The sequence below is a fragment of the Anser anser genome, assembly GCF_964211835.1.
Source record: "Anser anser genome assembly, chromosome: 4".
Taxonomy (NCBI): domain Eukaryota; kingdom Metazoa; phylum Chordata; class Aves; order Anseriformes; family Anatidae; genus Anser; species Anser anser.
In genome coordinates, this window is record NC_139724.1 from 69,549,749 (window position 1) to 69,564,399 (window position 14,651).

Below are 14,651 nucleotides of genomic sequence, written 5' to 3' on the forward strand. Positions count from 1 at the left end.
GCCCAAAGGCCGCGGCGCCCGTCAATCAAAGGGGGAGGTGGAAAAAGAACCCGCCCGCCTCTTATCCGGCCGCGGGGCGTGCTGGGAGTTGTAGTTTCCACGGGTGGGAGTGAGGCCTGTACGTCCCTCACGGCCCGGTGCCCCCTTGGAAAGTTTTTCTCCCCCCCAGGGGTTTGCTCGGTGCCGTGGCGGGGCTGCCCTCTGCCCCTTCCTCACCTCTTCCTCCCTCTGCCCCTTCCTCACGGCCATTGTCTGCTACGAATTCCCCAGTGCACCCAGGGGAATTTGTCAGAGACATCAGCCTGGGGGGTCGTTGCCTATTGCTTCTGGCATGATTAGCCCAAATCCTCAATATAACTTAGCATACATGCTCGCCAATGTATTTTGCATCTCCTCTGACCATCAGAAGCATTTTCTGGCTGCTTTCCCTGGCCTACCTTTGATTTTTACTGCCCCACACCTGCCAGTCTGCCTTTTTGTAGATAAATCTGTAGCTCTTCCTGCTGACTTCTCTTGCCTTTCCTCCCTGGGTAAATCTCTCCTGAGATTTGTACCAGTTTTTGCCTGCCAAGCCAATGCAGCACTGTCTTTGGTTTTATGTGACTAATGAAATACCTGCACTGTGTAGGGCTGATTTGGTTGCCTGGCCAGACCCCTAGGGACTTGCCTCATTATCAGGCTGTGAGTCTGGTTTGGTGTAGGGAGCCACGTGGCAGTGACCGTGGCACAAGAGCATGCACCCTGTGTCCAAAACCCTTTGGTTTTTCCTCAGTTTTTCTTGGACTCGTTATACTGTAGGTCCACAACAAAGTTTTTCTGATCTGGCCATCTACACTGAAATAGGAGACCTCACATTTATCTGAGTGATTCTGGCATGTGAAATTTATGGTGTTGAAAGGGGTTTCTTAATGAGTCTGTCACTAAAACCAGACAGGTAAAACCTCTGGTTTTGTGACTGTTTTCAGAGATTATTGAAGAGCCAGCCTTGTCCACTTACACTTGTCTCCTTGGCTGTAACAAATACTGTAACAAACATGTAAGTGAATGAATCACAAATTATTCATGCCCCTGTGTTTACCAGTGTGAAGGCACTGTTGATTACCAATTATCTCTGTGTGGATTAACCAGGCTGTGGATTATCTGTGCCACAAGTACAAGCTGTGGCTTGCACAGAGAAGTGCAGCTGTATTGCTTCAAAGCTCCCTTGGCTCTGATGGTATTACAGCTGCTTTTATAATTTAAGGCTAGAAAGTCCTGCCAGACCTTTGCTGGCTCTCTGTGGGATCACCTTAGGTTTCAGTGTACCATATTCCTGGAATGAGGAATAATACTAGGGGAAGTGCTCTGGTGGCCATGGGCAGAGTGGTTTTGGATAGGGTCTGCTGCCTCCAACATCAAGTTACACGCGTTTGTCTTGAGGAACATGTTATTTTTAATGTTATCCTGTATATTCTGTTGCAAGACCTGCCATCACCTTAAAATCAATAGCTTATGGAAAATAAGAATACATTGGTATTTTTCTTTAAAGTCTCAAACTCTTTTATATTCCTCTAAACATTAATTCTGAAGAAGAACTCATGCATCAGATCCTCAGGTAACAAGAACAGAGCTATTTGTAACTTCTTATGATGATGAATCCACAGCTAGATTATTGAGATTCCTCAGCCCTTCCATTTGAAAGCACGGAAAACATGGAGAAGGAAATAGTTCTGAGTCACCTTGATTGCAATTGAGTAAGAATTTTGAAGGCCTGGTCCAACATCCCAGGGGAAGAACCATGCAGTATGATAGTTTTTTTAAATTTCTTTATTACCTACCTAAGCACACTTAAAAAATAAATAAATCTCAAAATGCAAGATATATCAAAAAGTATAAGAGGTACTACTCAGCTATGCAATATTCCAAAACATGACTGTCAGCCCTGTTAATTGCTAGCTTCTGGAAAACTGAGGTGTTACAGTCAAGACCTGGCTTTGCCGTTCTGCAACAGAATGCTGAACAACCACAAAGGAAGATGAACTCCCTGCCACCTAGTGTTTGTCCTTTTAGGCTTTTACAATCCTCTATCACACATAAAGTCATAGTTCTCTCTTCTCTGTAGCTGTGCTGCTATCATTCCTTCTTTTCACTCTCGTAGGTTCCCTAACTCTTCCTACAGAGCATGAGTCCTACATTGCTTTTGTGGACTACCATAGCATTTGCAACAAATGAAAAATACAGCACATTTTATCAGCTTGCAGATTGTGGAAGTGATCTTCACAGCTAGATGGCAACAAAAGAATTCCATTAGACTTCCCGCTCTAAAAAGTGAGAAATGTAATGTTGTGAGAGCATTAAAAGCAGCTGCCTGACTCTAATGTCAATGACAGTCTCCTTCAATTTAAATATTTGCAATAGCCATAATTAAACACTTAGTAACTGGCATCAAGTTAAAATAGAAATACATTACATAGTCGTACTGCTGTGCAGATTTTAATTCAGATTTATATCCTCCTTGGCTTTGTGCCTAGAGTAAGTCTTGTGATTTAAAAGCTGTTTTACTCAGTATAGAAATTGTCATAGAGGGCAAATTATCTTCTAGGTGAGTAACAGAATTTTAACTTTTCTGGAAGCAGCTTGCTAAAGAGATCAAACAATGTTATGTTCTCTTTCCACTGTTTAAAGACTGAAGACATTAACCTCTGCAAACAGAGGGATGGTCTGTCGGGTCACTGAGTCTGGCCTCTGGCAGCTGCAGGCTATTGTGTCATCTAAACCTTCTGAACAGTTTTTCCCTTACCCTCTAAAAGCAGTGTTGAGACTGGTGATCCCGTTACACACAGTTACTGTCATGGAAGATGTGTTAGGAGCCTGGGCTGAGCATGCCTTCTGAAAAGATGCTTATATAAACAAATGCTGCTTGTTTTTTCCCCCATTTTTATTCTCTGGGAAAGTGAACATAGCAAACCATGTCCCAGGATGCAATGATAGCAGAAATACAGACCTTAGCATTCTCACCCAGACATTTGCTATTTTGATTTCTTACAGCTTTTTATTCTAACAGAAGAATATACGTATATACCATTATAGCTTTAAAATAAAATTCCATTCTAAAAAATTAACACATTTTTATTCTATTGTGCCTGTATGACCCAAATTTTGCTATTCACACTGTGGAGATCAGATAAAGATTAAAATTCAACCTTGTAGTAAATAGTCGCACTGGGAGATTTCCAACAGGCCTGAGTTTGTTCCAAGGGTACTTTATTTTACCTCAGAGCGCAATATACAAGCTGTGGCTCCACTTCTTGCTGCCTCATACGCAGCCATTTTCTGAGCTGTTTCTCTGGCCGTGAAGCCGTGCTGAAGGGTCTTGAACCTCCTTTCCCGACTCTCTTCCAGTTCTTTCCAGTGGTTCCATTGCAAAGAATCCTGCGGAGATGACACACATGATCAGACTGCCGAGAATATAATGCTGCTATTTAGATACACCAAACTTTTATTTCATAATGTGGCTGGCTGGTAACACAGCTATTTGCTAACATGATTGGGGAATGTCAACATCAATTTGGGCATGATCGATAGAAAGGTAACTCAATTGGGTTGCCCAGTTTAAGATAAATTACCCAGCTGCAACACTCCACAGAATGTGAGGTCAAGCTAAAACTATCTGGATAGTTTTCTGTGGCTCCAAAGCCACAGAATCTCATGTTCTTTCTTTGCCATCAGGTTATTCTTTAAGCTGTAAATGAACAGTGGCACAAATCCTATCAGACTCTGCTGGTTTGCTGATTTACAAGCTAGGTTCACAAGGGATCATTCTCCATAAAGCTCATAAGAAACAGAAAACAGCTACTTTTTCATCTGATATTTCACTTAAAATGGTAGAAAAAATACATTTTCTTAAATAAATGGTAGCTTTCTGTATCTTAGTTTTCCAAATTGCAATATACATTCTGTTTTACTAAGAACTTAATAGTAATTTATTAACAAATGTTACTTTCACTTGTACCAGCACAAACGTGTTGGGCCTCAGAGGCTATCACAAATGCAATTGAAGCTACGATCTGACTTGGGACTTCAATACGTGGGGTGAGTTTCACTTTTTGTCTATATATTGAGAAGCCTAAAAGGTAGCAGTACAAACTGAATGCCAGATAGCTTTTACACCATAACTGAGGATTATTTTCCTATAGTCACTCTAACACCGTGTACAGCAATATGCAGTTTGACTAGAAAAAGATGCTGCTGGGCATATCTGACCAGAATCGAACCACTTCGCTGTAATAACATTTGGACAGGGTCATGCAGAGCTGAACAGCACTGATGGAACAAACGCCAAAACATCTAAATAATTTATAGTAACCTTAAGGTTTTCCTCTGGTTTTCTTTTCTCTCTTTTTTTTTTTTTTCTTTTTTACAGATGTATTAACATTTGAGCAGACCGTAAACAAAAACACTGTGACATCTTAGGAGACTTAGTGTGTAAAGCTAAAATAAAAAAAAAAAAAAAAAAGACAAAGTCTAACTTCAAAACACCTTTCAAGCCTTGGCTTTTTTCACATTTATAAAACACCAGAGCACTCACACAGACCCACATCAGTAGTCAAAAGTCGTAGCTCTGAATTTATAATTTGTTTATTTAAAAAATGTCTCACATTTGTAATTATATAGCTGCTTTCCTTTGAAGTCTGCATTTATTCCTTCTACTTTACACTGGACCTCATTCAGCAAAGTGATTAAGCGTATGTTCAAAGCCTCAGTTCAGGAAGCCATCCCAATTTAGGAAATGTTTTCTTCAAATAGGCCTTCAATATTTTCTTTGCTAAAAGGAATAGACCTAGTGTCTATGTAAGCACCTACATGTTTTGCTTGCTGTGGCTTGAAATGGGACTTCTGAGGGCAGCAACCACTGATACTCTGAAAGATTGCACTATTTCAGTTTCTAGACTATACACACTTGAAAAATACATTTTTCCTCTTGATTGAATTCAGCTTGATCCTTCTCACAAAACAGGTAGAGAGTTACTATTTTTGTAGGTAAAGAATTACTATTTTAGGATTAGGAGATTTAGTTCTAATTTTATAATGCTCTAGTACAGCTTTGAAAAAGTGACCCCGTTGTGACCGTTCACTGCGGTGTTTCATACGCCGAGGGAGACGTACTGTTACTGCTACATGAACCACTTGTAAATGTTAGGCACACATGAGGCAATGGCAGAGGCAGCAGCAGCAGTGGGAGCAGCAGCTCTCACCCCCTGTCTTTAGACACTTGCCATGGAAACACAACCAGTATAAACCAGCCTAAAGCCCACAGGCTTACTGGTGCTTCCATTCGATGTTGTGGGACCAGGTTGAGGAAGGGCCAGGTAAAAATCGTGGGAATGATAAATTGGAGCATGCCTTGGGTGCGAGAAGGGGAGAACCTGTTTCAGTGGGATGAGAATGTGTGGTAACGCAAGTGGGAAGCTCGGTATGGGACGGATGGACCCTGGCCTGTGGTAGCAGAACGTATGGCAAGGAGCTGAGGTCAAGGCTATTGTTTGGGGACACTGTGCCTATGTGGGGAGTTGTCACTGTCACCCAGGTGTCACACAACCTGCTTCTGCCACCCCTGCCAGCGCTGGCAGTAGAGTCAAACCCTAAACAGCAGATCTGTCACACAGCATTTCCCTTAAGTAACTCTCAGACCTTCCTTGATGTAATGCTGGTTTTCTGGGGAGTAATTTTTAAGAGTCCTGCTTGCTTTTTACGCTCCATTGCCTTCTCTACAATCTTTTTCTGTAGGTTTAAAATGCGTTCATCTTTCATATGACTTTCACCAGCCTGGGACTTTCTTTTCTTTTCTTCTTGTCTGCAAAATGAAAAAGAAGCAATGAGAAGGTAAAATAATATCAACCTACAGAATAAATCCATCTGAGTATATATTACGTGGATGATAATGAATTCGCTCTTGCTTCTGGGGACCAGCTAGACTGAAAACAGTTTTAAATCATATAGCTCAATGAATGTGGAATTCACAGCTTGCTTCTTGTTGTTTACAGAACAGCATTACTAAACAGGATAGAATAATTTCTTCCCACAGGATGCCGTGATGACAATAGCTGAAGTATTTCAAGCTGACATGACATTCTTTGGAAAAAAAACATGTGCAAAACTTGTGTTAATGCTACAGCTTTTTGCTTGTGAGAGCTACAGAGTTTTCTTTATATGATCATTAGTATTCATCTCAATTGCTGTATTCCTTGGCAAATGAAAGATATTCTTTCCTGTGTAATCTCAATGCCCAGATTCAGAATATATGGGGCAGTGATGTACGAAGGTTAGAGGGTCTAGGTGGGCATAAATTGATAGTACCATGTGTAGCACATGTGTAAGGCGTAAGCATAAAAGAGAGGTCATTGGATAGTTTTTTTTTTTTCCTTGCTTTTTTCCCCCTTCTATTATAGCTCCTTTTCTGTCCTTTGTTACATTTTATCTGTTTTTGCTTACTTTCACCCAGCTGGTACAACCTACTCACAATTTTTCATGTAAGTTGCACCACCTTGCACAGTGACTTACATCCAGCTTTCTCTTTTGTACATTGCCCTTGGATTTGGCTGAGTATCATCAGGCTGTAGCGTTACATTATGCCATGAGCAGTTGTCAATCTCTGGCCAAATCCAGTGCTAAAGTCAGTGTCAGACCTACCAAGGAATATACATCATATATCACCTGGTTAGATTTGATGTCTTCTCTCAGCTGGCAAGGGTAGTTTTCTCCAAGGTCCTTTTATACTGCAGTAATACAACATTACATTGCTATTATGGGAAACCTGAAGAGGATTCTGAACAACGAAGAGCAGAGTGTGCTGGGGCCATGTTCAGCCCATACTGGAACTGCTGCTCTGTGAGTGGCAGGACTAATTTCACTAACAGGTTGCCCCTTAGAAATGTTTTAAAACAGAACTGTTTCTTCATTGCTTGGGCATATAAGTATATAAGCTTAGAAGTATAAGGCACACTCTTCTCATGACCTGCGGAGGTCCCTTCCAACCTTAACCATGCTGTGGTTCTCAAGGAGCTGGAAGAATGAAGGGGATGAAGGAAGAGGTTTTCCTTCTGAAGCTAGAACCACCAGTTTACTTTAAAAGCGGTCTGTATCAAGATTCCAGGGATGCAAACACTTCTTTCATCTCGGGAGAGATGTTTTTGTCTGCCTTGTTAGCTTCATCCTTGCTAATAGGAAAATCCTCGTAATAGCAGGTATTCTTCAGAGCAGCCATTCTGTTCTGTGGTTCCCTGAATCCTCAGGAATTGGGTGAAGGGGAAATTTGACTCATGGTACATTCTGAAATGTGACTGTGAACTCTAAAAAAGGGGCACAGTTTAGCTTGGTTTCTCATTTCCAGTTGCTTTACTGAGACACTTCCTGAACTGTGCTGCTTGCGTCATGCTGTCTGGATGGGATAACACTTCCGTACCTTCCCTGATACGGTGACACACTCTGCGACACCAAGATTAATTCTTAACACTGTTCTCTAAGTCTAAAAATGATGTGCTATCATTTAATCTAATTGAGAACACGGGATATTTCTCCTTGCACTGTAACGAGGCGTAGCATTCCAAGGGATATAGGAGAATATAACGATAAGGTTTTTATGTAAACACTTGATGATTAAATATTGTCAGTGGGAATAAGCAACAAAACGTTTCATTACATGCAAATCCAGATTCTTGTGAATACCACTACGGGAAAAACAGCAAGAGGTTTAACATCATGGAGCAGCAGCAGCAGCTGCTTATGAATTAACATTGTGAATAGTTGGTTATCATCAGACTGATATTCAGTCCTCTTCAACACGAAGGCATGTGCCAGCCATCTACACTATTCCAAAAAGCAGCCAGTCCCATACATTTTCAGATGCCACAGCACATCCTAATGGAAACTCAAAGAGGGGAAGAAAGTGCTGGTTTTCTGTGATGGCCAGTTAATGCCTTTTAGGACTCAAGACAGCAAAACCTCACACAATTTCTGTTTCCCCATATCACATGGGAAGCAAGGTAAGAGTCACTCGGAATGGGATAGTACACGGCTAGAAGAATCCTCTCCAGATTCAATATGAAATTATCCGATAATTTCTGGAAAACCTATACAGAGATCCTTTATTATTATTATTATTATTATCAGCTATTGGTATTGAGTAAACAACTTGAATAAAAAGCAGTCTTTAAGAATGGTCTTGGTTCCTAAAAGGTATTGTCAAGTCTTTGGTCCAAAAGAGAATTTGTGTCTTTTCCTTTGGTCTCAGACAAGAGTTTCCTGCCCCTTTGTGAATCTGCCATAAATAAATAAATAAAATAAAATTCCCTATGAAAGACTTTGAAAAAAAATGCAATCCTTTTAATGTCCATATATATTTGAAATGGTTTAATGAACTCTAGTTTTTGCTTAGTGACCTTGTCAGAAATTACCCTTTAGTGGTAAGGAATGAGATGAGATTCTTGTATGTGCCTAAGGAAGTCTGCAGTAGTGTGGGGTGTATGTATAAACTACTTAAAGGAGGAAGGGTAAGGTACTAATGAGAGATTCACCAGAATATGGATTAAAAACCAAAACAAAATAAAACAAAAACTGAGGTTTTTTTATCTACCACTGATTTCATTCTCTACTCACTTCCTGTGTATACTGTGCATACAGTCAATAGCAGGAAGACTTTGGCTCACAGTGATGAAGTGCAGAGCGATTCAATCAGTGATGGGTAAAATGTGTCTTTTCTACTTAAGAAAAATATTCCAGGCCTTGTAAACTGAAGTTCACATCCCATACTCATTCTCTCAGTGATTTTCTTAAATAACATAAAGAATTAAAAAAAAAAAAAAGTATATTTTTACTTCACATTTTACAATTTGCAATGGAATTTGGCAGTTCAGGTTCTTCTTATTTACAAATCCCTTGTAATTATTTATCTGCCCTGCAATTTTAGCGTCTGGCCAAATGGACTCTAGGTCCAACAGGTCATCTGGCCTATAACTGAAGAAGCAACTCAGCACTAAAGGTTTTCCCTCTGTGAGATGAAAGCCCTTGGAAAAGCCAGGTTAGGTCATCCCAGCTGTGTTCAAAAAGTGGGGAGCCTGTAGATTTGCCCAGAGGATTCCTCCTGAAATCCAACCAGTGTCTTCATTTACATTCTCAAACTCCAGACGTGCATTGAAACCGTGAGACAGATGCATGACAGTTCTTAACTGATTCAATACCAGCAGCAGATGGAGTAAAAATGGCTGCTTGACCATTCTAGGCACCAAAATATCACTTGAGCATCTAGGACTGTTTTTATATGCTCACCTTACAAATAGTCTTGTGTTGTGCAACAAACACAAGCATATTTTTAAAAGCAGAAGGAAACTTGAAGAAGTATGGTTGCCTCATACTGCAATAAACAATACATTTTTTGCTATTTCCTCTTTCTTTCAGTCTCAGTGACTAGGGCTGTCTGTACTTCACAGTACTTTGTCTTTTATCTGTCCTGCACTATATAATCTTAGTTATTGCAATGAGGAAAATGAATGTATCTGTTCACAGCTCGCTGTTAAGGGAGCCATTATTTTCATATTTAAGCATACTCTACTGCCAGATTGATTACTGTTTTGTACTAATGTGAGGGATTTCAGCATTCAAATTCTGGCTCTCTTCCAAAACAATTAACTTGCTAAGCACCTCATTTCAGGTGGGGAAGCGACTGTTACTCTGTTTTCCTCATCTGAAATAAAGATTATCAAGCTGTACAATCAGTGTTCACCCACAGAACTGCAGGGCGGTGGAGGCAGGCAGGGACCTCTGGGGGCCACCTGCTCCAATCCTGCTCAGGCAGGGCTGCCCAGGACCACGTCCAGGTGGCTTCTGAAGCTCTCCAAGGAGGGGACTCCACAACCTCTCTGGGCAACCTCTGTCCCCCACACAGCACAGAAAAGCTTCCTGATCAGGTTCAGATGGCACCTCCTGTGTTTCATTGTGTGCCCGCTGCCTCTTGTCCTGACACGGGGTACCGCTAAGAGCCTGACTCCATCTTTTTACAGCCTCCTTTCAGGTATTTATGCTGATGATCCACCGTTGCTGATGAATTTCTTCCGTTTCAATGCTAGTGAAGAACTGATTACCAGCGGCAGAGACTGAGAAAACAAATCTTACTTCCCTACTGCAATCACGTACAGCGCCCTAAGTACTTGTGAAATTTGTGAAATTAATGAAATCAAAAATATTATGAAATACCAAACCAAGGTCCCTCATATTGCTAATTATTCTGGCTTCTGTGTACCTTACATATGTGGCAGTGGCTGGAGGGGGCATGGATATGCTACTGTCATCTATGTGAGACACTTAAATGTGAGAGACAATAAAATAGTGTGGTGTTTCCTAGGGGGGCTTGCAGGGGAGCCAGGAATTGAGTATGAGAAGTTTTGTGAGATAGCCTTCCTCTAGACAGCTTTAAACCACATGAATGGGGAGAACATGCAGCCCCAAGACCAGGCTAAATCTAACCCAAAGCAAAACCACCAAGCCACAGATAATGTGGACGGAGGGAGCCTCAGCACCAACTGATTTTATCTGTTGCTTCTTACTGAGTTTAATTACCTGCAATATAGACGTAGCCTCACTGGAGTGAAAGATCTGAAGCATACAGGCACATACCCACAGTACATTAGGATGTATTCACATGGTCATAAATCTTTTGGTGTTCATGTTTGAAAGCTGAGAACTCCAGTGTTTGTCCACTTCATATGCCAGTGCTGATTTTCAAACTGTGTGAAATTCTAGCAATTAAAGGGACGTCCTGCGTACATACTGAATTGATTCTTAAGTGTTCTGCAGGCACTCACAAAGCTACTGCTGTGATGGATGTCATGGCTTGCAGTCTATTAAAGGCTGATGTCTCTGTAATTTTTCATGTTCCATTTCCTATTTTGTTTAATATAGTTCATTATATGCTTGCTCAATGTGCTTCTTTTGTGTTGATGTATGTCTGTTTGTAAATGATATTGAAAGGAACCTGCTTGGTAGGGACCCAATTAAACTCCAGCTGACACTAACTAAAGCACATTTGTTTGGAAAAGCTTAGCCATCATACTTTAGCTGATTAGCAGGAGCCTTCAACATAACACAATTGAAGATATAACATGTAATTTCTTGTTGATGCACAGCGATATCTTATGAGCACCATTGGTAAGATTTGCTATTCTATCCCTGTAATTATGATTTAATTCTGTAAACATAATAATTTGCTCTTTACATCTTCTGTGCAGTTTATCAGTACAAGCCAAAAAACTGATCACTCACATCGACTTGATAGAAATTTCAGGAGACTGTATCTGTAAATCAGGTTTAATACATGAAGCCTATAGCTTGTTTAGAGAAAAACAAAAGCTGCAGCAAAGTGTCTAGCACTCATAAATAGGCCAGCATGCTGCATATTAACACCGCCATAGATTTGCATTCTGGATGATAATGCATTAAATACATTCCTGAAGAACATTTCTAGTATGCTTTCATGATGCCTCTTCATAGCAGATGCTCCCAAGCTATGAGACATGAAAGAAAATGTCTTGTAACATCTATAATGAAACTTTATATTTGCTTTATTTGGAGAGCAAACAGGACTCCATTAAAATAAAGTATATTCCTGTATTCCTTACCATGAGTCTGAACAGAAGCTTGCAAACTCAGTGTTTAATTTCATTTAGATTCTACCATCTTTGGCATGGTGGTCTGTTCTAAATAACATTTCAAATATGTCGGGACAAAAAGTGAATCAAAGTTAACTTCGCATTCAGGCATAGCTTATTTCAGGATCAGAAGAGTTTTAGATTTGAATTAAGGCAAAGAGTCTATATTAAAGAAACCCAGCACTATGCAATATGCACGGACTGCATTATCTACCACAAATGATTATTAGAGTGCTCACTAGAAGAAACACATTTTATAAGGTATACAAGTTCTTAACGCCTAGTTTGAATCTCTGGTGGAAAAGGATGACTTGAAATGCTCCCACGGGCTTGCACAACACTGAATGCTTAGAGATGGGAATTTATTTCCAGCTCTAACTCCATTTCAGGTCCTTTAGTCTTAGTCTTCTCTTTATAGATGCTGTAGAAGAGAAGTTCACTGATCTATGCAGTCAATCCACTGGAGCTGCAGTTATTGATTCATTAAACTCATTAAACTATGCTCCCGAGTACTAACACAGTAAAACCTCACTCTTTGGAGATTAACTGTCAGCAGCAAACCAAATCACAGCTGGGACCGGTGAAAACTATTTGAATGAATACATCGATACTGCCTGCTGTGATTGGGATTTAGAACTGGAAGATAAACCAATAACATGAATTGAACTCTTACAAAGCCACCTTCGGTATCGAAGTGATAAACACAAATTTAAGACGTGTCTAAAGATGCATGCTTTTAGCCTGATAGAATATGTCTTCAAAATGCCAGCCCGAACACCTGCTTGCAGGATAAATATCGCAAGACAAGGACTAAACTATCTAACTCACAAAAGAAAAAAAGTGAAAGAAAACTTGCAAAAAAATGGCAAATAGTCAAGATGCATTAAAAATGGCATAAGATCAAGAGGTGTGCCATATTTTATACTTTTACACAGGCTTTCTTCTTGCTCAGATTTATTTGCAAATAGTTTTAACTTAGATTTTAAATTCTTTGTGGAAGGGACCTGTCTTCTGCATATGTAACCATCTATGATGGTTATGGATCCTTTATGACAATGAATAATAAATATGATAATGAATAATAAATATGAATAATGAATACAAAATTTGATCAGAGAGCCTGTAAGCAAAGATTTTTCTCTTTGATCTACTGCTATAATTTATTTAATTTATAATTTATTATTATTATCAGAAAATCTCCTTCCTAAAATATCTTTAATTTCCAAAATAAAGCCTGCCCTTTTACATAACAAATGAAATTCAAGGAAGAAGACTATAGCCCTAGTGTATTGGTTTAGATGAAAATGAGAAACCACTTTTAGTAGCAAGTTAGAATGATTTTAATAAAATCAAATTAGTTCTGATTAACTGAAAAGGAGCAGAAGAAAGGCAGAGCATCTTTCACAAGATATGATTTTGGCTCCCAATCCTGAGGCAATGCTGTCAACACTAGCCTATAGAGCATCTTCAACCACAAATTCAAACTGATGAAAAAGATTTGTTACAGTTGATGCAAAATATTTTCAAGAATAAACTGGAAATCCTGGCCCCAGTGTAATCTTTGACAGAAGTCACACTGCTTCATAAAGGGGCAGTATTTTGCCCCCCCCCCCCTTTTTTTTTTTTTGAATTCTGAAGGGGCTAGCAAGATATTAACAAAGTTGCAATGTGTTAAATGTCATATGCTGTTTTATACTGACTTTAATGCAGCCGCTCGTCCAAGTTCTGCTCTGAACACGGAAATCTGGTCCAGTTTATCTAGAAGAAGTTGTTCCTTAGCTTGTTTTTCATGAATTATCTGGTCTCTCTTCTCTTCCTCTGCTGCCTTCTGTGCTTCTCTGAGTAGAGCGAGGCGTTCACGTAGTTCCACTACTGACATTTCACAAATTAAACCGTGACCACCAGTCTAGGAAATACGAAATATAGGTTAAAATAAAATAGTAAATGGCAAGGGGAGAGTAAATGACTAAAACCAGAATATTTTGATTGTGTTCCAAATCATGCTGAACATGTTTTGACTTCAAAAAAGACATGCATGGCTCTAACCCAACTGTAATTTACAAGCTGTTTTTCAGGTGTAGAGCTCATCTTTTATATGTGTAAAAACAGTAGGCACACAAAACATTTCATGAGAAAGCACAGAAGTATAGCATAGATCAAACATAAACACATTTGCTGTCCAGAAAAAAAGTAGCTGACCTATCTTTTAGTTTTAGTTAGACTTTACAAGTTTTGAAATGTGTAAAAGTGCATATTTTCTAAGTTTGTAAAACTAGAACTGGACTTACACTGAAAAATATGCATTTTTTTTTGTATTTATCTATTTCCAAGTTACAGATTTGATCTATGATGGCATCTACTATTTTTATCTAAAAAGACAAGACATAAAAAGTGCTTTGTACACAGGAAATTCAAAAAAATGCCCAAACTTAAATTATTCAAACACAAATGTTTAACGAAAGCTTTTTAAAATCTGCTTTGCAATGAGAATGTGTTGTGGTTTAACCCAGCAGGCAGCTCAGCACCACACAGTTGTTCACTCACTTACCCGCAGTGGGATGGGGGAGAGAACTGGAAATAAGTTAAAACTCGTGGGCTGAGTTAAGGCAGTTTAATAGGACAGAAAAGGAAGGAAAAACAGTGGTAATAATAATGATAGACGAATATACAAAGGAAGTGATGTGCAATGCGATTGCTCACCACCCCACTGACTGATGCCTGTCCCGTCCCCAAGCAGTGACCCCCACACCCCCGCCAGACCAACCCCTGCAGTTTTATTGCTCAGCATGATGTCCTATGGTACGGGATGTCCCTTTGGCCAGTTTGGGTCAGCTGTGGTGGTTCTGTCCCCTCCCAGCTCCTGGTGCACCCCCAGCCCACTCTGGCAGGGCAGTGTGAAAAGCTGAAAAGGCCTTGACTTAGTGTAAGCAGCACACTGCAACACCTAAAACATCAGTGTGCTGTCAGCATTGT

At 39.9% G+C, this 14,651-nt stretch overlaps 1 protein-coding gene across 4 annotated transcripts in view; it reads right to left on the reverse strand.

Moving 5' to 3' along the window:
• Window positions 1–3,009: 3,009 nt before the first annotated feature.
• CFAP99 (cilia and flagella associated protein 99) overlaps window positions 3,010–14,651 on the reverse strand; it is a 56,792-nt gene continuing 45,150 nt past the window's right edge. For all 4 annotated transcript variants that reach the window (XM_083835217.1, XM_083835218.1, XM_083835220.1 and 1 more), the window contains 3 exons: window positions 13,379–13,584; window positions 5,671–5,833; window positions 3,010–3,411 (listed from right to left, as the gene is read on the reverse strand). In XM_083835217.1, coding sequence (XP_083691343.1) covers window positions 3,244–3,411; window positions 5,671–5,833; window positions 13,379–13,584 — 537 coding nt within the window. In that variant the 3' untranslated portion in view covers window positions 3,010–3,243. The remainder of the gene's footprint in view (window positions 3,412–5,670; window positions 5,834–13,378; window positions 13,585–14,651) is intronic.